Genomic DNA, 22,821 nt, shown 5'->3' with positions numbered 1-22,821 from the left:
ATCCTGAGCTTGCAAAGCAGAAACTGCAGCACAACCAACACAGCACTCCGGTGGCATCAGTGAGGAGGTAACTCTATACCACCCAACACGAGAGAGCTCACCCAAGGTAAGAAAATGGGTATGGTGGATGCCGACCTGCAGACGCAAATCTGTAGACCTGGAGGGCCTACTAGCACCTTTGTGTCTCTTGAGAGAATGTGTCCCGCTGTCCATTCTCAGATATAGGAGACCTTCCTGCTACTCTGAAGAGAGGGCCAAGAGAATGGAGGGTGAAGCGCTTCTGGGATCTTTCCACTGCTGCTGCTCCAAAAGAAGCTAGTTCCCACCGAACTGGAGCCATTGGATATCCCACTCCATGTGTGAATTACTCCTAAATAACCCGAACTGAGGCTTGCTCTGTGCTGAGATATTTGTCCACCTCTCTCATTTTACCTCAGTCGAAAACCTTGGAGACTCAGAGCTGCAGAACCAAGCACCTCAACGCTTGAGCAAAAAGAGTTTCTACATTCACGGTCTGACGTTTCCTGTCAAGGCAGCCAAAAGCACACTCACCTCAACTTGCTTAACACTGTCAGAAGAATAATTCCTAATTTCTCCAATGTAATTAACTAATAGTGCTAAAGCTTAGTATTTAGCTAAGGAGATGAAACCATTGAAACTATGAACTGCTGCTTAGATCATTTGTTAAACATAAGGCATTGAAGCCCTAATGCTTTACCCTTCCTATTTCTCCTTCCCTTTCATTTGACTCTTATCTTGAAGAACTTCTAAAACCCAGAGTTTCAAAGCTTTATTAATTTCATATGGAGTTATTAAGAACAAATGATGTGCAATAATGAACCATTCCCTTTCCAATTTATTTTACAATATGTAATGTGAATTCATGTTCAGCGCTCCCTACAGCAGCTGACGTGAATATTTTCCCCTTTCTTTTTCAAGCTGTTGCTTCAAATTTCAGCTGTTGAGACCTTTCACGCAGTTAGCTCAAGAGGCACAATCAGGTCTTTCAACATGTTTGCTGGTCTCCAAGAAATACGGTTCTCTGAATTTCCAAAAAATTAAAAAAAAGGCTGGGTCAACATATGTCACTGCTGCCCACCCATAGTCTTCAGCCTGCACTGCTTCATGAGACACACCTGATCCACCAGGATCTTCAGGGATTCATGGGCTGCAAGCAGAGACTGTCTTTAAGGCTCTGACATCCCTGTTTTCCAGATCTTGTGCTGCTGTTCTTTCAAATGAGGACTTTGCATTAACAAAAGCAAAGTAAGAACACTGCTAATTTTATGCTTTGTTACAGGCAAGGACCAGCACCCTGGAAGCGCCCCATCAGCATCTTGGCTCATACTGCAGCCAGGCCTGTATGACTCCTCTAGCAAAGGTGCCAGGGACTGAGTGACACGTTGGCATGACCCAAGCAAGTGCAGAATTTGGAACAAATACATGTACGAGAGGTCACTGAGACGTCCTTCACCTGCCAACATCCCCATTTTATGGGAAGTCATCAACCTAAGTACTGGTGCCCCAGTTCTGAAATGCATTGCTTAGAACCTCCAGAGATGAGGCAAGAACAATCTCAGATACACTTCTTCATCTGACATTCAGGGCAAACATCTCTGCAAAAGCCTAGCCCAGGCCTCAAGAACAGTTTCCTGCATTTACCTGTGGACCTCAGCACTGGTCCAGCATCGTTTCCCCCTCTCTAAAAGAACCATCTTCCACCCCCAGCAAGCAATCTCAGAAGGAGACTCAGAACAGAAGGTGTAAAGTTGTAATGCTCCCTGAAACATCAAGAAAGCCTCTTTGGACTGGGGAGGCATAATCTGTCCTTTTTTGCATGCTAGAATGCTATAAGCAAACTGTATAAGGAGAAGACTGGCACCAGATCCTCTTCCACTCTTCCTAAGAAAAGCTTTTGATAGACTGGCAAGATAAATCCACGGATTCATGAGAAGCAAAGCTGGAGCAACAAATCACAGTCCAGGCAGTCCTCATTTTATAAACAGAGAGCTTATTGAATCACTGCCCTATGTCTGTCCCCTGTCAGAATGAGTTACTGCAGGCTGCAAGGCCTCTTTAACAGCAATCCTTGGCCAGCCCAGAGACAGACCCTTGGCGTTCCCCTGGGGAAGGCACCAGGCACATATGTTTCTCAGGATGCCATTCCCTGGAGCAGGCTGAATCCCACCTAATTGCCAGACCAATTACTGTGTATGGCAATTGCACTGCAGGGAGTGATGCAGACTCTCCTAGCCTGCTGAGTGCCTCCCATGACATTTTAGCTCAGGAGGGATATGAGGTTCTTAAGTACATGATCAACAGCAGAAGTCCTAATGTATCTGCTAACGAGGAGAAATAATATCTCCAGAAAGCAGAGCAGTCTCCCAGAGCTGGAAAGATCTCAGAAATTGGGCAAGCTCTAGAATTGGGGGTGCAGAAACACACTGAAGAGATGGTGACAAGTGGCCAATGCATTTTTCAAACGTTTATTTCAAGGAAAAAATGCACTATTTCTTGGCAGTCATATCCACTTAAACATTTATTTGTAAGGAGAGGGGAAAAAAAAGAGGACTTCATTCCAAAAATAACAGCACACACGCTAATTTTCTAAACTTAAAAATAAATAAACGCTTGTGTCTATTTACTAAAAACTGATTTAATAACCAGATAGCTAAAATCTGTTTTCAAACATCACAGTTTCCAACAGCAACACTGCATTTAAACCCAATGTTCTTTTAAACACATAAATGCAAGGGGACTCCCAAAAGCTTTTCTGGCTCTTAATGTATTTGCTTAACCTGCCTTGCACAAAAAAAAATAAAAATAAAAAAATAGTAGGCATCAGCACAAGTGCAAGTTCTATTCATGTCAAGCTGACAGATGGATCAAAGAAGAAAAGTAGCTCAGGGAATTTTAAATATCTATTAATTTTGCCACTAAAAATATATCCAAACTGGAGACAGCTTTCACAGCCTCAAACAAAATCTTTTTCAAGTACAGTTGAGTATCTCCTTGTCTCTCACTGATTTTAGGCTGCGAGGGCATGTAAAAAGAATCTGTCATAACTACAGATTAGTCAAGTGAGTCACCACTGGGTTACCTGCCAGAAATCTGTAAATACACAGCAAATTATATGAATATGCATTCAGCAAGGTGGAAAAAAGGTATACTAAGCAAGTATTTGTGAGCACAAATTGCAGATCTTCCCTGTACAGACAAAAGCACAGGCAGTTTACAGCAGCTCTAGAAGCCCAGAAGTGACTTACCAAACGTAAAGGTCACTGAAACAATCATTAATGACCAGGTTTCCACTCATGTGCAAGGTTTCTGCTCTCATATAGGTACTGAATTCATTGCAGACGAATGACATAAGCTAATATGTTTCTTGAGAGTTGAAAATTTAATCCTCTAAAGGTGTTTACATGCTAGAAACGTAGAATGTGGTGTAAGCTATAATGTTAACTATTTATACAGTCAAATTATACATTTGTAACAATTGTGGCCTACTGATTCAAGAAAGGGAAGAAAAATCTTTAGAAAAAGAGCAATATGTTTTATGGGAAAAAAAGGATAACCTGGGAGCACCCACTCTTTCCAGCATTTCTTTTAAAAGAAATCCAAACTGTTTTATCTAGGGCTATTAGTGGGTACCATGTTTTATCAATGCCACGATGACGATCTGCAGAAAGTTCTCCACAAAATACAGAAAATATAAAGCTTACAGATACAAACTGAAGTAAAATTATCTTGTCAAAATTAATGCTTTGTCTGAGGAAAAAAAAAAAATGACACCAGGCTTGAACCAAAGAAATGGCCCGATTGGGGCAGGGTACTGCCTGAAGCAGCACTGTCATGGTGCTGCTCTGGTCACGTTGCCTACGGCACTGTCAGGCACAGCTAGAACCAAACCAAAACAACCAAAATTATCAGATACAAGGCCCTTTTCTGCAGACTTCTCTTTGGCTTCAACAGCACCCTGAGGTTTAGAGTATTTGCTTTAACTTCCCAAAATCATCAACAAAAACCCTTTATACAATAACACTGAAAGGCCTACTAGCCCTAAGAAGCACCTAAGCGAGTCTGAGGCATGCCCTACCACTTGCACTTGCCTTTGACAAAGATGCGCATGACTGTAAAACCACGTGCTCTCTGGAGTTGACTTTTTTCCTGCAGAAGCCCATATTCTGAATAACATTAATCTTTTGCTTGTCAAAAACTGTTAATTTTACAACGGCAAATCCTACCTCCATTTCCATGTGTACAACCATATTGACTTTCAGGGAGACCTACATGGAAATGTAGGTCTGTGGGCTGAACCCTGCCTTAACTCTTTGAAAGCAATGGCAAACCTATCCTCGGCTTTCTGAGGTGTCAGGACTGGTCCTGTAATTAAGATATACTTACAAAAATATTGTCAGATCACCCAAAAATATCTGAATTAAAAATGTATGAGATCATATTCTATGCAGCACTCTGATGCCATTTGATAGAAAGATGACAATGGGCACAAGAACCACTTCAAAAGCTGTAGCACCAAGTAATTGAGCCCTCGGCATAGTTAGCTCTTTATGGGTAACAGACATATTTTGTCTTACTTCCCTACTTTTCTCTGAGCACACAAAGAAACTACTCAGGAAAATGCTTGTTGAGAGAACTAGACTGAATACATATGATATGCTTAGTCCTCGAGCCTGTATTTAAAACAATTCAGATTAGCACAGTTGTGAATATTAAATTGGGATCTTTTCAGCTCTGCACAAACATGAATTTTTAGCCTGTTTCCATAAAATGATAGTATTTGGGTTATAGATAGTAGCTACAAGTATCAGTGTCTTTCCGGAAGCAAAATCCTTTACTGAAGTACTCCAGACAAGCTAAAAGACGAGTGTATGGTTTGAGGACTTTGCTCATTACACATAATTAGTTTGATTTCTGCCCGAAAGCAGAATCTCCTGGCTTTCTTCTCCAGATGGTCCCACCAGTCCTCAAGAGGAGGGCTGGGTGTGCAGGGCTGCAGCTACGGTTGCACTCCGCAGTGCAGCAGAGTGCTGAGATGCTTGAGCAAGGGGAAGCTGGAGCTGGCCCACCCCAACAGCATTCAGATCCTAGCCAGGTAACCAGGCAGCTGCATTCATGGGGCTGATCCTAACAGGACTCAGTAGGGCCGGCCCCACATGCAGTCACCCAAACTTTTTTCCACAGCACTCCTCAGCTGCTCTGGCTCCACAGAAAGCATGGGTAACACTAACTCTCCCATCTGGACACTCACAGCACAGACAATCCCTCGGTCCTAAGTGACACCTAAACACATCTGAAATTAGTTGCCATGTGGTGGACTCCTTCACTTCACCGCAATCCTCTTTCCTCTAATGCTTTTTTTTTTCCCCCATTTTCTTTAAATATTCATTCCATAAGTTATGTGCTTTGCTAGTGGTTATTACCCAAAACACTTGTGCAATTGCTGCTCATTGGAAGCAACAATTTGTCCTCATTTCATATTGTGTATAAAACACTCTTTATGCCCTTTTGTTAATATATTTCCTACTCTAGGTCAAAAGAGAAAAAAAATGAAAAAAAAAAACCACCATCAATATTCGTAGATTGCTTCCATCTATTCCACAACCCATCTCACCAGGATGCAGCACTGAAGACCTTTGCTATTCGTGTGCATTCTTAAACTCTACAAATTCTTCCCAAGCTGTTTTTTTGAGGATCACTTTCATCACTGCAGTAGCAGAGCACACATTCAGTATGAGCTATTGAAGTACCAGCAGAGATTACTATTGCAGAATCTGCAATTTCTTAATGAAAATGAAGTTGCTTCTGAAAATAAACAAACGTAATTAGCAAGCCAGTGCTGTGTGAAATGTGCACCATTCTCTTGTTAACCTATGTGTCAAAATGTATTACTTGTGTGCATGTAAATTTGCATTTGCAGTTCAGTAACCTCGCAGATCATGGTCTAACCACTTTTGGAAATATAATCCTACAAGAAATAAAAACAAATCCAGTGTCTGGCTATAGTTTGTTATTTTATTAGAGGCTTTCTCTTCAGCATTTCTAACTGCTTAGTGCTTGATCTTCATAAACTGCATTCTGTCTAAAAGGAGTTATATTATTTCCACAACAATTTCTAATTCTTTCCCTGCTCCCAGTTAAGTCAAATTAGTTCTCTCTTGCATCTAGCTTCCTCTTTACAGGATAGGACCCAAGTACACAAACACACAAACATGTTATTAAACAACATTATGTCAAGTTACTTGCGGGTACAAAATTTTGCTTGGTAGGGCAACTTGAGATCCTTTCAAAAGGCAGGTCAATCACCCAAACAACTGCTAAAATGCAGGACAGATTCATCCTGTGTACCCTCATAACAACAGATGAACTATCCTTCTTGTTCTTAATTTTGAGTAACACCATACGAAGCATGAAACGTTCCATTTCCAGATGTAGCCCATCCTGTGACCTAGCCTAGAAACTACACAAAACAGGAAGTTTGTTTATAAAATATTTTGCAAACCAATATTTTATGCCACCCTCTACAAATCAAAAGCAAAAAAATAAAAATAAATTCCAACAGCAGCGGTCCTACTCCCCACCTCTGTTGCTGTGGCTGACAACATGATTTCTCCATCATCTAAATTATTTCTCCCATCCCCTCACAGAACCTGGAGTAGCAGAAGCACCCCTTTGTACCTTCTGCTGATCAGAAACTGTAGGAACTCACATGCTTGAATAGTGATGCTAGTTGATAGAGATGGATCCACTGATTCCTACTCCCCTCCTGCACCTGGATGCAGCCCATTTCTCTCATCCCCGAGCAGCAAACCATGTCAGCTACCAGGTCCATTTTCCTGCCATACAAAAGGTCTTTAAAATATATGGGCTCTCATTTCTATAGCAAGAACACTCAAAACTGGCTTAACTCTGTAGTGCTGCTCTTAAGCAAAACTGGCATTAGGGCTGGAACTGTTCATTTACCCCGTTGCCCAGCATGATGATTGAGATACCCTCTCTCTTCCTTTTCTGTTCCGGTTCTAGCCAGAGGAGTGGAAGAGGTTCAGGGAAGAAATAGCATGCACATAGTTACAGAGCATCTTCCACATGACAAATAACTAAAACTATTGCTTTTCAATGCACATAAGGAGACAACTAAGGGAAAGTATGATGCAATTCTGTGGAGTCATGATGGCACTGAGAAAGTGTATAGGGATGACTTGATGACTCTCTCTTCAAATATAAAACTATATGGCATCAAAAGAGCTAGTAAGAATCAGGTTAGAAACAACTGATGGAGATAGTTCACCAGACAGTGAAGAGTTGAGTCACAGAGCTCTCTGCAGAAGGTATTGTGTGAACTGAAAATCTACATGTCTTCAAATACAGACAGCTGTCACTGAACAGATATCCATTCTAGAAAATTAAATGCACAGAAACCCCATTTGGCTTAAGAGTCCCTGAGTGTCAGAAAGCTGGAAAACATCCAAAAAGAATCAGGCATGCTTGTCCCCTCCTTACCCTTTCTAAGCAGCTGCTCAGGACTGCCCTTGGGAACAAGGCACTGGCCACATGGGCTGACCGATACAGCAGTCCTTCCAGACCCAAACCTGGCAATGCTGTCCAAACCCAGAACAAAGACTTCAACAGACTGCCACAATTCCTGCAGAAAACACACAGGGGTTGCTCCTGTTTCATCAGCTCTTCAAATTCTCCCTGTAGCAACTTCTCTGGAGTGCCAGCTTATTTTTATGTAGTACAGAACCATTTGTTTTGGAGATACAAAGCTAGTTAGATATTGCTGCTGAGATTTTGTTCTTGTGCCATGAATCTCTGATGTGATGACAATGAAAATGCACTGCAAGGAAACACTGCAGTATTCTAAAATATTAAATATTGATCTCTGGAATCTACAGTTTTCCCCCTTTAATCTGGTTCTGTGATAAACGTCCTATACTATCTTTTCTGATTACCTATTTGATTACACATGCAGACTTGACATCATTGTTTCAATTAGTTTATCAACTAGTCCTTAAAATAAGCCCTTAAAATCTGGGGTCAAACTATTATCTGTTATTAATTCCTTCAAAATATTACGGAGAGCAAAACCTAAGATTAGGGCATGCTTTTAGAGCTGCAGTCTGTGGGCTCAGCAACACCTCACCAATCAAAGGAGAGTAATCCATCAGTACGTCAGCCTTCTCTCCTGATTCAGACAGACCTGTATGACTTTGCAATGATTAAGACCACAAGGTCTCATCAGCACTGTCTTCTGTTTTTGTATCAGCTTCAGATTTTACATTTGAGCAATTTCCAAACATATCCACATATAGGTGTTTTCGCCTGGTCAAAGTCAGGAACAGACATAGCCCACACCATATTCTCATACTTCTCAACTGATGAACAATATGGATGACAACATTTTCAGTCTCATGCTGTGTGGCAGGACAATGTCTAGGTGTAGTTTTCCTTCAGATATATTTCAGCTTTACAATCCGAGGTTTTACACTGGGAATTGGTTCATCTTCTCTAAGTGACATGCATCCCCAATCAGAGTTGTTTCACGTCTCCCATAAGTCTGTCAAAATTTACTCAAGCAGTTTTTAAATCATATTCATCACACCCAGCTCTTCATGCTGCAGCTCTTTAATTAACTACAGGTGCAGCTGGAAGCAACTCCTTTGCAAGAAACTCCATTATGCCTCCATTGGACTTAGGGTACTCACTCTGCTCACTCCTGGCATTCGTCACACAATTATGGCATACATTTGGGATACGGAAAAAAGACCAAGTAGAGAATTGAATGTTAAACTTCAATATGCTCAGTGAATGCCATAGCTCTTGGGCTATAATAGCAGGTTTCGGTTGGCCAATACGTAATTATTTTTATATGGTAGAACGGCTTCAGCAGGGGATCTGATCACAGACTAGCATAGTGGTTAGTTTGCTGCCTATCATTTTGCAAGTATAAATGAGAAACATTCAAGAAACCTTGATTTTCCAGATGCACAGTGGGAGTGTTCAAAATCTCAAGTATTTTCATAGTTTTCTTCTCTGCTCCATTTGTTCATTCACGGAGGAAGACAGTTACCCAGTTCACAAGTTGTACTTACAGCCTAACACTATCGATAGCCCCTCTGGAAAACCTAATCTGTTGTTTTGAAGATGAGAGATCACAACAGTTTGTGCTGTCTAGTATGACCACAAATGCTGTATCTACCCAAAGTTAGCGAATGCAACTCAGCCTTTATCTGCAATGCTCCCATTTCTTCCATTCTGGTCATCTCCCCCTCAGGTGAAGGGTGCAGGAAAGAAGTCTTACGAGGATCAGCTGAGAGAACTGGGGTTGTTCAGCCTAGGGAAAAGAAGGCTCAGGGGAGACCTTATCTACAGCAAGGTGGGGATTGGACTTCTGTCCCAAGCACCAAGTGATAAGACGAGGGGAAATGCCCTCAATTTGTGCCAGTGGAAGTTTAGGTTGGATATTAGGAGAAATTTCTGTACTGAAAGGGTTGTGCGGCATTCAAACAAGCTGCCCAGGGAAGTGGTGGACTGACTATCCCTGGAGATCTTCAAGGTATGTGTAAATGTACAACTTAGTAGCATGGTTTAGTGGTACACTTTAGTACTAGGTTAAAGGTTGGACTAGATGATCTTAGAGGTCTTTTCCAACCTGAATGATTCTAAACATAATGTGTAATTGTCCTGAATCATGTGCCAGTTGTTCAGTGTAGGAGAAGAACTTGAATGAAGCCAACAAAACCAGACAGCAGAGATCCTCAGGGAAGACAGGCAAGTAAGCTCACATGAATTGCCATAGACTTCTGCCAGATAGGAGGTTCTGAACTTTTTTTTTTTATCCCAGCATATGTATCTAAAATATTTTGTATGTGATTCACACACAGATAAATTAAGGTCATCAGCAGAAATACACCATTGGCCTCAGTCATTATCCAGGCAAGGTAAAACATTCAGATTCATAACAACCTTGAAATGTATTCGCAAGACCTCACCACACACAATTCCTTCAAATTAGGAAGCAATTCACTATTGTGATTTTCTGCATAAAGACTAGCAAAACCAAGAGAAATTGCTTGATTTCTGCTGCCCCATGCTACAAAAATACTGGGGAAAAATATTGCTAAGAAAAATGAAAAGGCAACAATTTTTCAGTTTTGGAGAGCTGAAGGTTTAAACGTACCTTACAGTAAGAAATTATTGGGAAAAAAAGAAAAAAAAACTTACTAGGGCTAATTAGTCCATAATGGACAAATTCTTGGATGGAAAGATTTCACAATAAACCGCATACAAACCACAGATACTGCCCTAACCTCCTCTTTTCTGAATCACCACCAATTTGTCCCAATTTCTGAATCCCCACTCAATTTTACATACATGTCCACTACTTACTGCCTTGCAAAGGGCAACCTGAGCTATGCTGAAAGAGCTCAGCAGGAGTTGGGAGTCATTCCTGCCATCAGCAAGAGAGAGAATCCTGCTTATCAGCTTGCAGCTTTACAAAGACAGCCGCTCTCAGGCTCCCAAGTCCACAAATTACAAGATAATATTGAAATATAAACCGAGGTGTATTTTTTGCACAATTTTCCTGACAGAACCTTATATTATGTGCTGTTAAATGTGTTGTAAATGATATATTACATAAATTAGTTGAAACACCTCATGCCAAGTCCTCCCTCCAGCATATAGTTTGATAGGTAAGCAGAAAAGACAGTCTTTGTTTATTAGTACTATGTGAAAATAGAAAGACCAAGCACGCTTGAAAAATCAACTCAAAACCATTTTTTACAAAGTCACACACAGTAGCTCAAGACATTAGTTATGATGATCATAATTAGTACCCAGACATACATGGCCAATATTATATTTCCTCAACTACTAACTGTTTTGTACCACAGGACAAGCAAAAAAATGGATTGTGGAAATATTTTGCCTTGTTGCAGTAATCTGTCTCTCATTCACTTGTGTGTTGTTTTTTTTCTTACTCCCCTAAAACATTGCAAAGGGAACACTATCTCTCTAAAAACACTGCTAAGATGGTCTTTTGGCTCTTTCAATATGCCATTTCTCAGGGTAAGAGTGCTTAACTTTGAAAAGGAGCAGCAGCCATCTCTTCCCCCTTGCCCCAGCCTGACTACCAGACCCAAGCAGGAGGCAGAGGTACACTCACATCCCTCCCTTTTCAGCCCTCTTCCCCTGCAGCTGGCCTTCCCCTGCAGCTGGCCAGCACCTTCACAAGCTCTCCCATCTAATCTGTGCCCTCAGCGGGGTTGCACAGGGGTGACTAATTGCCATTTGGCAAACCATTCTGGTCTGCCCGGGGACCAGACCCCTGCTTGCTCCCCATCCACCGTGTCAGCTCTGCAGGGACAAAACTATCGGCACGTTCCTTCGCAGCTCACAACTGATGGCACACAAAGAGCAGATCTATCAAGGCAGATACAGGGTGGCTTTTGAGAGCAGACTGGAGCGGAAGATTAGCAAATCACCTGTAATAATTCTTCCCTTTCTGGTCTGAATTCCTAAGAGGCGTTTTCCTCTCTTCCTAAAGCTATTGTCCTCCCGGTAAGGGCTCAGCTGTTAATGTCACTATCTTTTGAAACAGGTCATGATAATGGCAAGCTTGCCTTGAGCATATTGCTTCGAGCTCATTAATATGCATGTTCTCCCTCCATTCATTTGTTTCTCTATTTACTTTGAAGTTGCCTAGCTGGAACCTGCGCTGTTTTTTTGTGTTAAGACTCTTGGCTGGCATTTTTCAGCTTGCTGGTTTTTGTTGGCTTTTTTTTTTTTTTATATAAATCTAGGATGGAAATGGGACGGAATATTGCAAAAGTCAGTTAATAGCACATCAGGTGACATTTGGTGCACAACTAAATGCATTTCTTGGCCTCCTCACCCTCTCTGCTGAGAGATATTCTTTCTACTTGCTCTCAAACTGACTCTGTTTACATTGCAAATTTTAGGACAAGTAATGTCTCTGTATTTGTCAAGCACCTGCCCCCAGGGAGTATAGCCCTTCATTGTGCTTCTACAAAAAATAACAACACCTGAGTTACCATAAGGTTCTTTCTAAATGCCTCTTCCACCTGAAAGAGCTATTTCCAGCATGGGAGGAGAAATCAACTTTGACTCAGATATCAAATTCTCAGTGTGATAAGGGAAAGTGACTCAGCTGTCTTCTTTTATTTTTGGCTTTGTGATTCAGGAGCAGTTCATTGTTCAGATGACAAAGTCAGTCATAACTGGGAATTTCTGGGAGGGGAGAAAGTAAAAGCATTTATATAATATTCAGAGGTCATTTTGGATTAATATCTCTCCCAAACAGATTAGTCTCAACCTTGTCCTCTGCAACAGGCCTGTGCCATCTAAAGTTATTAAGGGGTGAAAGACTTGGATACACCACTTTTCTCAAAATACCTGCAGAAATAGCCAGTTAGCTAGTTTCTCTCGAGGCTGCAAGTCATGACAAGGTAAGTCTGCTTCCTACCAAGTCCCTTCCTAGCAAATTTGCATATAGACACACAACTTTCATGAGTCCTCCATATGAACAACCGTTTCTTCTCAGTAGACAGCCATTAGAAAAGCAAAGAACACATCCTGAAGCATGTGAGAGGAAACAGACAGGAGTAGGGTATCAAACCTGTATAATTAGGGAGTGAGGCTTTTCCATTAAATAAATTTGGTGGCCTCATCTGGAGGGCTGCAGAAGAAAGAAGAAAAAAGGGTACAAACAAACTCCTTTTTCAGTAGATGGGACTCAGTAGATGGGACTCTAAGACAGCGCTAAGCCAGTGCATCGAAACTATGACAGTTTAACAGAGCCTTTTTTGAATCTGCTTTCAATAATGGATCCAAGTTACTTCCAACCATGAAAATCCTCACTGTGCTTCTCATGTAGGAAAGCAGTAGTACACTGGGTAAGTTTTAAGGTAACCAATTTTTCTGCTGGATCTCACAGAATTTTTCATCAGATGAAATATTTAAATATTGAGTTGTCTTCTAATGCAATAATGTTTATGAAATTATTTGCAGCATTGGTTTTAACAGAATACACAAAAGCAAGCTGCACACAGCAAGTTAAAACAGGACAGCTGAGCTGAGCAAGCAGTATAGCCCAGGGGTCACCAATCTATGTAATGATGCAAAGGACAGCACGTGAGATATTTGGAAAATGGCACTGCAGTAGGGCTGACAGGCGGGCAGGAGCAGAGAGTCCTGGCAGCTTGACATAGCCCTTCAGTGCAAACCCTCACACAAGAGGCAGGAAGGTTCCAGTTGGGTGGTCACCTAACATCTTTAACATGCAGCCTCTTCTGTTCTCACTTTCTTTTGGAACATGCCTCATTTGATGAAACATAAAATCCAGCTCACAGCTACTCACAGCTACTGAGGCATTTGACCTCAGTCTAAAACTACTGCTGCACAGCCTTGGCTTCGGAACTACATGTTCTCCAACAGGAGCAGTAACAAGGATCCAAAATCATCTCAAAATCTATCACACTACAATACAGTGAACATCTGCAAGACTGATCAGTGAGTACAGAAATAGCAGTGCTAAGAGCCAAAGTGGCCACCTGTGGAGGAACTAACTGTGTAGAGCTGAGAGCGCACACCAAAATGTTTTCTCCCCCTCCCCTCTTGCAAATTACCTTGCTTACTTGTTTTCAGCACCTTAAAGCAGACAAAATCCATCTCCAGCTAGCCCTTGAAATTGGATGGTTATTGCATATAAATAATAAAACTGACTACTTAAAGATGTGTTCAGCTTTGCTCTTATTAAAAATAATGGAAAAACACCTAAAGCTCTGTGATTGTCACATCATAGTCATCTGAAAACACCGTCAGCTCTCATAAGACAATACATGTCACTTCATCAACCAAAAAGGAGGACAGATAAGAGGGAGCATGCCACATAATGAACTGACTCACGGTGGCTAATTTCTGAACATCTTCATCAGATGCTCCCAGTGAAGCGAGTCCTATCTCTTGCGAAAACTGGGCAAATTTTGGATCAGCAAGTAGAGGCACATGTCCCAAGAGTTCATGGCACGTATCCCTAGGGGAATAGAAATGAGAAGAGAGTCATTACAGAAATAAATTCCATAATGAATTTGACATAAACCATTTTACATGGGTCTGACCTCTACTTGAAAAGTCTTACCACAAAGCATGTTTTTACAGGCTACCTCTTCCCTCTGTATGGTTCTGTAGAAACACACAGGTTTACTTCTATTAACTGGGTTAACACCACCTGTTCCATGATTTCTCCATCATTTCCAGACTGACTGGTAGGGCATGATCACTGTTGTCTTCCAGTCTCAATTGCATGAAGAGCGAATTGCCCAGAGGAAAGCCACTTGTCTCATACGTACAGTTTTCGGCAATTCTCTCCACATGAATCAAGTTCAAAATCCTACACTTTTCTTCTTCTCCATTACCCTTTCCACACCTGGGTACAGCTCCATAACCAAACATTTTGCTACTTGCCACAGGAAATTTAGGGCAGTATTTACAGAAATATCTTTGTGGTTTTCATTTTGCCGTGACTTCCTGCTGAAATTAAGAAGTTGCTTTTATTATGAAGTCCAGTTCTCACCAAGCAGATTCCAGAAAAAGCAGAGAACTTGTCTTGTTTCAGAAAAAACTACTGTCCACACCTGTAAGTGCATTATTAGTCACAACAAAGTACAAATATAAGTCTAAAAAAAAACCTAACCAAACAAACAAAAGTGCACATGCATCATCTACAAAAGCTCTCAAACAATTCTGAAAGTTTTGGTGCATTTGTTCACAGAAAATAATGGAGTTGGTAATAAAGTTCACTTTAAAAATCGGATCTGACATTTCCTTTGCTTTTGTCTCTTCAAAGACACTTCTCTTTTTTTTTTTAAGCTGTAAACAAATGTTTTAAAGGCAGGGAGAAAACATCAAGCTTTCTGCCTTCTATCCAAAATCATCCAATTTGTCTTTTATAAACTATTTTTGTTCTAAAAGACATAGAACCTGACACTTCAGATAAATCATAAACAGAAAAACAACCTCTATATAATTTAAAGCCTCCTATTCTTACTCACTACTCTTTACCATGAAGCCTGTGCCAACTGTGCCTAGGTAGGTAATGGTTTCTGACTGCATGCAAATGAACGTTAGCATTTTGGCATTCCTAGTTTACCTCACCAAAAGCTGATCAAATATGGTTCCAGTATCATAAGGTTACTTGAAAGTCCCTCTTCTCAGCCCAGCTGGCCTCACTGAGAGATGCTTGCCAACATTTGCTTATGCTACCTTCCTACTTTTTGGTGAGACAGGCACAGCTCAGAAGGTGCGCATGACAAGTTGGAGCCAAGCTCACATTCAGGTAATTCACTCAACCATCTAGAAGAATTTCCAAATCTCACTTATCTTCTTTCCTAGACATACGTATTTCCCAAAGAAGGGTACAGGTAAGAGGATGCTCATGAAACACGATGCAACAAACATGTTCCACAGATGTTACCTGGAGATTCAGTTGCAGCAATATAAACTGAGTGCTCAAATTTATTGTGTGCCAATATAGTTATGCTGTGTTCTATGAAGTTCTGATACGTACAGGTGGCCAGGAACAGCATCAGACTTGCATAAGGAAAATTGCTTCCCCCACCCCATCCACTGCCTGCGAAAGCTTGCCCTTCCTTTAAGATCTTCCTTCCTTGTTCCTACATCACTGCATGTCCTTCAAGAGCCTGGGAAATTCACAACTTCTCCTTATTTGTATTTATTCAAAACCAGCTGGCAAGAAGGCTTTTTTTTGTTGTTGTTTTAATCATCTCCTCACCCCTTCGATTGGCGATGCTCTGAGACTTACTAGATCAACATTTCCTACCATAGGAGCTGTAGCTTAGATAGCCCAGCTTTCCTCATTGGAGCTCAGATATGAAAAATTGGCTTGCTCTGCATGGTATCAACTCTCTGTTCAGGAGATGGTTTGCATCACTTGAGTGGATAATCATCAAAGGTTAATGACCCTTCTTTATTAATTCAGTTCCAGTCACAACAATTTCTTGTCATCTCCTGCAAGATTTAGCTCACTACAACACAAAGGACTGCAGGGAAATAGAGTTTGCAGTCTGATGAATGCACTCAGAGAACTCCCAGCACCAAGCAATTTGCTGGAGGAACCCGATTCCTCTAACTATCACCTTCAATACTGAAAAGGGCCACAAAGCCCATTCTCTGCAAGTCCAGAGCCCTACCTCCACCTCCCATCTTCAATGAAATCTGCACTGATTGCTAAATACTTCACTGGTCCAGACATATTTAAGGTGACTTCATATCAGTAGATCAGATAAAAGCAAAGAAAATAGAGTGGGACTGGCTTCAAGCTCCTGGCTTCAGGTAAGTGTCCTTGGCTCCATGCAGGCTTCCACAGCTGCATCACTACTACTGGCTCCTGAGTGAGTGCCTACATCCCTGTTTTCCTGTGCTGAAGTTGTAGCTCCCAGAAACAAGTAAGCAAAGATGTGTTATTCCCCAATCAGCACTGGGGCACAGGCTCTTTGTGCCACTTCCATCCTTGCACACAAAATGAGAACAAAGGCCAGCCCTACTAACTTGGCGCTCCTGGAAAGGAAAAGAGGATGAGAAGACAGAAAAGATTTCTCTTATGCCTTTAGCTTGTAGATTTTTCCTTTAAAACTGTGCAAAGTATTTTGAATAGGTAGTTATAAAGAAGTGACCTTGAAACACAAAGTGTATGAACAGCAACCACAAAAATAAAATAAAATAAAATAAAATAAAATAAAGTAAAATAAAATAAAATAAAATAAAATAAAATAAAATAAAATAAAATACACCACAGCTTCCAGGCAGAACCACAAACCAGCAGTTGGGATTGTCATTGGAGTCCCTTAGATTTCTGTGCCGGTCTGGTCCTTTATAGATAGTCTAAACAATATAACTCTTTGCTTAACTACCAAGTCTTGATTCTTTTGTTTTGTTTTATTCAGAAAATAATTAAGTTCCTTTAATTTATTCACACACATTGCTCAGAGAAAATAAGATTTTCGTAATGCACTTTTCACAGCAAAAGATTTTTCTTGGACTAAATTAGTTAGCTGAGCAGAGGAAATCTATATAGCTCTGTGAATGTAGTAGGAACATAATGAAACTCAGAAAGAAATGTTTTAAAATGCATATAGTAGTGATACAGATCAAACCAAATGAACTCTCTAATTTGTATCTAGCTCTATAGCCTGGGTGTTAAATCTGATGGAAAGCCCACTGAAGTCAAAAGTAGTCTTTTTACCAGGTTTATATCACTGAAATGCAACATTCACCAAGCCATGGACCTGCAGCAAACCTCATTATGGCCCCATATATCAGCTAGCAGATCTCAGGCCATTGCGGCTGCTGTGGAAGATGAAGAGCTGTCCCTGCTCAAGTCCGTTTAGTTTTGCCATTGATTTCAACAAAGCCAGGATTCAACTCCTACATTTCTGGTAACACCTACTCTATGCTCTATTTTATGAAAAAATCACATACAATTTTAAAGGGATTTTCAAAATTTTACAGTAGAGTTCCTCATAGTCAGTGCATATTATTTCATTTATGTGGTTTCTGAACAAGCAGACCTGCAGGAAGAAAGTAGCATAATTAGGGCATGACAACTTCATTCCTCTGTTAGTCATAGTTAGAGTTGTTAAGATCAAAATCTGAGTTTTTAAGCTTAGCTTGAATAGAAAACAAAAATATTAATTCTAATTGAACTAGTATTGCCAGACAGTGATTTCCCAGACACCATGACCAGAAAGGTTACAGAAAGTAGCTGCAGTTACTACTACAGCTCAGCCATGATACGCTGCATAATTCTGAACATAAGCAGCATCCTGGAGACTACAGAGGACACAAATATACAAATCAATGAACCAGAGAACATCAGTAAAAATACAGGCATGCTTAATTGCTTTCTGAAAGATGTTCCTTCCTTGGTTCCTGTTGGAGTTATGTATTTAAATCCCCTACCAATAGACAAAAATATACTCCTAGTTTTAAGTTAATAATGTCATTGTTCACCTGCTATGTATCAGCATGTGTTGCAAACTGAGACATTGGCTTCCCACAGGAGAGCAAATAATTGGTGCAAAGCCTGGTATTTCCTAGGTATATATTTTTATTTTTTAAAATATCTACAGATATTCTCAGACCAGAAGAGATCTAGCACCATACATCCAAGCTTTTCTTTCAGGACTTAACATTGTAGTAATTTCCCTAAAACTTGCAGAGATTAAAGTTCTAATTGCAGAGATTAGGGTAGCAAGTGCATTCCTTCAGTGACTACCACCTCTTTCTCAATGGAAAACGGACACAACACTAGCCTCACAGCATTTTAGCAAATGCTTTGCCCTGTTCACATGCTGAGGAAAAGAGTAGGTAGATGCGCGTATAACAGCACCACCTGCTGACTCCGGTCAGAATAATGTTAGAGCATTTATAAATCCAGGTTAATGTGCAGTTCCATTAATCCTTTTATATCCAAAAATATTATTCCATGGTTTCAGCAGTCTATTCATGAAATCAAAGTTAGGCATGGGTCCAAATGTTTACAGAACTGGAGCTGAATACATATACATGAACCTTTTGTGTAAATTTTGGCGAAAATAAAATACACCAAAATAGTACAAGCTGAGTAAACAATGATGTAGTTTCGTGGTAGCTGTCTGATAACTGATTCACTGCATAAATGTCATTCCTGTGGTTTACAAGATCAGCAGGTGCCTTTGTTGAAACTACCTCCATATTACCTGACATGAATTGTTCTGTTATTACTGCACAGAGCACAACATATATAATACAAGACAAGAGCTATAATCCCTTTGATCTTTTTTCCCCCCTCCATTTTTCACCAAGAGATCAAATGCCAAAATATTTCCTCCAAACTCACAGTATTCTGTTTTCGAAAAGCCACAATGCTGTCCCATGAAAGCCATAATTAAAGGCTCTCTTATTTCTATTATGTTCTCTGTAAAGGGCTTCATATCTAATACCCTTACTGGGTGAGAGAACTGTGCCTCGTGACTTGCTGGTGGTGTATCACAGGCAAGAGATGAAGTTTGGCTGTGGAGTCTGGCCCAAAAGAGATCAATGGGGATACAAGAAGATCAAATTATAATTCTGAAAGTGATTGTTTTCAAGGGATTTGGTGCTTTTCGTTCAAACTTCTTTCCTTAATTGTCCACCAGAAAATTGTAGACTTTTTTTTTTCAAAATATTTAGTTGAAAACTTATATTTTCCACTGCAAAATAATTCAGGTAGATATTTTTGACCCAGCAGCTAAATAACACAGCTATTTAAGACCCTCGTAAAAAGTCCATGAAAAAATTCCTAATTAAATTCTGATTCCCCTAAGTGAAGTGTTTTGTCATTGACAGTGTAATTACATTTCTACATTTGCAGTAAGCCTCCTCTTTTCAACCTTGGCAACTTCAATTGGGTCTTTTAAAAATTCTGTGAGCATTTTTTTTCCAATCGCTAAAGCAAATGTAGCGACTTACGGTTCTGGTGTGTAGAGAGGATCTGAGCCATGTCGTATATACTGAGTACAGTGAAAGACTCTGTATGCTAAGCCAGCTAAAAAATCTCGGGGAGAGAGGTATCCAGCAACTGGTCTCACTGTGAAGCCAGACCTTTCTGAAGTGAAGGAGATAATAAAAGACCGTATTATATATCACTACATCAATTTCTGAAGACAGGTAATGGCCTGCAGTTAATTACCAGAAGCATGACATGGAGAATATTGGCTGAAGATCACCATATATAATTTTCACCTATTAAGTACAAGAACTATTTTGCATTACTAGCATATGTTTTATGAAAACAGCATGAGGTACTTCAAAGTTTGTTTAAATAACTTTGTATAGAAAAGAAGGTAAGGTACCATAAGGGACGTTCTCAAATCACAAAGCATCTGATTTTTACATCTGGTAGCAAAACAGGAGAGAAGTATCCAGAACAGAGGATGACTTCTGTAAATGTATTAAAAACTAACAAAGCAAAACAGGATTAAACCAAACCTGTCCTTATTTTTACAGATAAAATACTGCCTTTCAAAGTTGAGGTCCTCATTTGAATATTTAAGAAAGTGTTTCTTCATCAGGTAAGTCCCAGTAGGGAGTTATTTCAGACTCTGTAACTTTGCAAAGGACATTTCTCTCCCAAATTCATTCTTTATTCTTTCCAAGCATTTACAGGAGAAAAACTGCTTCAAGTTTTTCTTCAGCAGACATTACTGTTGTTCTATTTAGTCTGAAAACATTTCTGAAAGAAGTGCGAGTCTTTGAGTTTCCAGTTACGGAAAAAGAACCTCTAGACTTTAGCATCATTCCTTAGAAATCATAGCGCAGTACATGACAGATCCAGAAGGACACAACAAAATTCAAAGACCAGTAAGTACTTTATTAGTAAATGCAGGTGTTCACAAACAAGAGTTAAGGATGAAACAGGGACAAGGGAAAGTAAGCCTTCTATTATAAATGTTACATTACTCGTAGTTAAAAGTTTGCTATGCGCATTTGGGACAAAATAGGTGGTGTGTTTTTTTTTCTTCCTTCCCCCTCCATAGCCCTTAACAGCACATAATATTTTTTCTGAACACATATCTTTGTGATATTTTAATTCCTGAGCTCCTGAGCAAGAGGATTAAGGAATAAGTATATGTGTCTGGAGGAACCCCTGGGGAGAAGAGAAAATCTTAACTGGATTCTTTGGCGGCTTTTCCTCTAGAGTTAAAAACAACAGTCTACCGCTTCTCCTTCCACACAGGATACATTTCCATTACAGATAAGATAGCAGAGTATTTTCAAACTCTACTGTGTAACACTCTGATCCCTTAAAAATAACATGAAAGAAGTACCATATCACCCATGGAGTCCCACTGAGTTTTTTCAACATCCAAATGTAGTGACCAGCTTCATGAGGTTTTGGGCTTTCAGAAGAGCCTCATATCCCTCAGGCTGTACATCAACGTGCAAAATCTGCTCTCCACTTGGAATTCAGTTATCTTGACAATTATTTTATTTATTTATTTATTTTAAACTGCCTGTATGTTTGGGGGATGCATGCTGTGGTCATCAGGACACCTACCCTGTGGTAATCACAACAGCAGAACTAACTCAGCTTTCTTTTCATCATACTGAAGGGCTTTTCTCCCTGTGCAAGATAGCATCAACGTGATACATGATTAGTTGTTTAATTCATCTCAGCTTCATACCTGCAAATACATACAACTGCCTTCACTCAGCAAATTCTCTCCCATGGAGAACATCAAACACAGAATGATACTCCAGCCTAAACCAAAGTTGGCTGACAGTACTGGGAGCCTTTTCATTCAATGTGCTTTGTATTACACACTAACAGAAAAAAAGCATTTTTATGAAACACTATCTATTGATAAATCAAATATGAATCTTACCTTTAAGGAAAATAGAAACATCTTCCAGCTGAGGCACATTATCCTCTCTATATCCACAGTACTTAGTCAGCAGAGGAAAGTTTTTTAAATATTCACGACAAGCATGGGTGGGATACAGTTTACTGAGTTCCCTAAATACCACCCCCCATGTCTTAATTTCTTCAGCTGTATACTCCACTCTGGGAATGGGTTGACCACTGGAAAATAAAAAAAAAATAAAAAAATTGAATGCAAACAGATTCTAGACAGATTCTGGATAACAAAATTTCTGTTAAAAGTATTAATTAAACAAAACTACATAGAGCTTATTTAAAAAATATTTTGAAATAACAACTTCTTTCTTGGAGTTTCTTCCCTATGTTACATTGTACATATCACACTTATTTCATAAGAACTGTGTTTCTTATTAAGCAATGAGATTATTTCTTAATCTTTGTATATATCATATTAGAAAGATGGATTTCTTACATAATGTGTTTGTATACCAAACTAATAGCTCTGTTTTCTGCTGATGATGCCTTTGCAATCATTAGCTGAAGATCCTAATTCAGCCTAATGTGTATACTCAGTAAGACCATCAGTAGACTTCATGCTCTATCCATTCTGTAACATGCATTATATTCACAGAGCATCATTGCCTAAAATTTTACAAAGTGAAGATTAGGCAATTATGTAGATGTTTAGAAATACTAGGATTCAATCAAAATACATATATTTATTGTTTGTATTGATGTTTAAATGTGTAGGTGTGTTTGGAACCCCGAATTCAGGACTGCACGACAAGGAAGCTCACCTCAGAGCCAACAGCCTAGCCTGAAGGAAACTAAGCCTCTAAATACATCTCAATATTTTTCTTTTGCACGATTCCTCTGCCTCCTCTCCCTTACTCAGATGCATAGAAATTGCAAAGCAGGAGCCTCCCAGGGTGCCTGCTAATCTGTTTCTGACATCCAAGATTTGCCTTAGTGGTTACAGCTAATTCAAAGCTGACTGACAGCATGGAGTGTGAAGGGCTCCCTCCAACTTGCACTGCCTTGTATTTAGCTTTAAGGAACTTCCCACAGCATGGTCATCAACTCACATTATGAATTCCCGCTGGAAACTTTACGATCTTTCTCTGGATTTAATGTTCACAAGCTATTGTATGTAATCATGAAATCTGCTATGTTCCAAGCTATCCTTCTCTTTTCCCAGGCCATTACCAAGCACAGATGAGCAAAGGGATTCACAGAATCCCCTTCCAGTCCCCTTAGTCCCTATCTCCCACTCCCATGCCACAGAGGGCACCCCCAGCTCAGTGCTGCAGTGTCATTCAGTGTCCCAGACAGCAGACCCGGGTGGCTGGCCCACCAAAGGG

General features: G+C 40.1%; 1 protein-coding gene across 1 annotated transcript in view; it reads right to left on the bottom strand.

Moving 5' to 3' along the window:
- Positions 1–22,821, bottom strand: part of TPH2 (tryptophan hydroxylase 2) — a 54,673-nt gene that overhangs the window by 17,481 nt on the left and 14,371 nt on the right. The window contains exons 6-8 of the mRNA XM_083803179.1: positions 21,465–21,661; positions 19,549–19,684; positions 13,948–14,074 (exon numbers count right to left, since the gene is read on the bottom strand). Of these exons, the coding sequence (XP_083659305.1) occupies positions 13,948–14,074; positions 19,549–19,684; positions 21,465–21,661 (460 nt within the window). The remainder of the gene's footprint in view (positions 1–13,947; positions 14,075–19,548; positions 19,685–21,464; positions 21,662–22,821) is intronic.

The sequence above is a fragment of the Anser anser genome, assembly GCF_964211835.1.
Source record: "Anser anser genome assembly, chromosome: 1".
NCBI classification, from domain to species: Eukaryota; Metazoa; Chordata; class Aves; order Anseriformes; family Anatidae; genus Anser; species Anser anser.
Note: the sequence above shows the minus strand (reverse complement) of the source record. Positions and strands in the feature narration are given on the sequence as shown.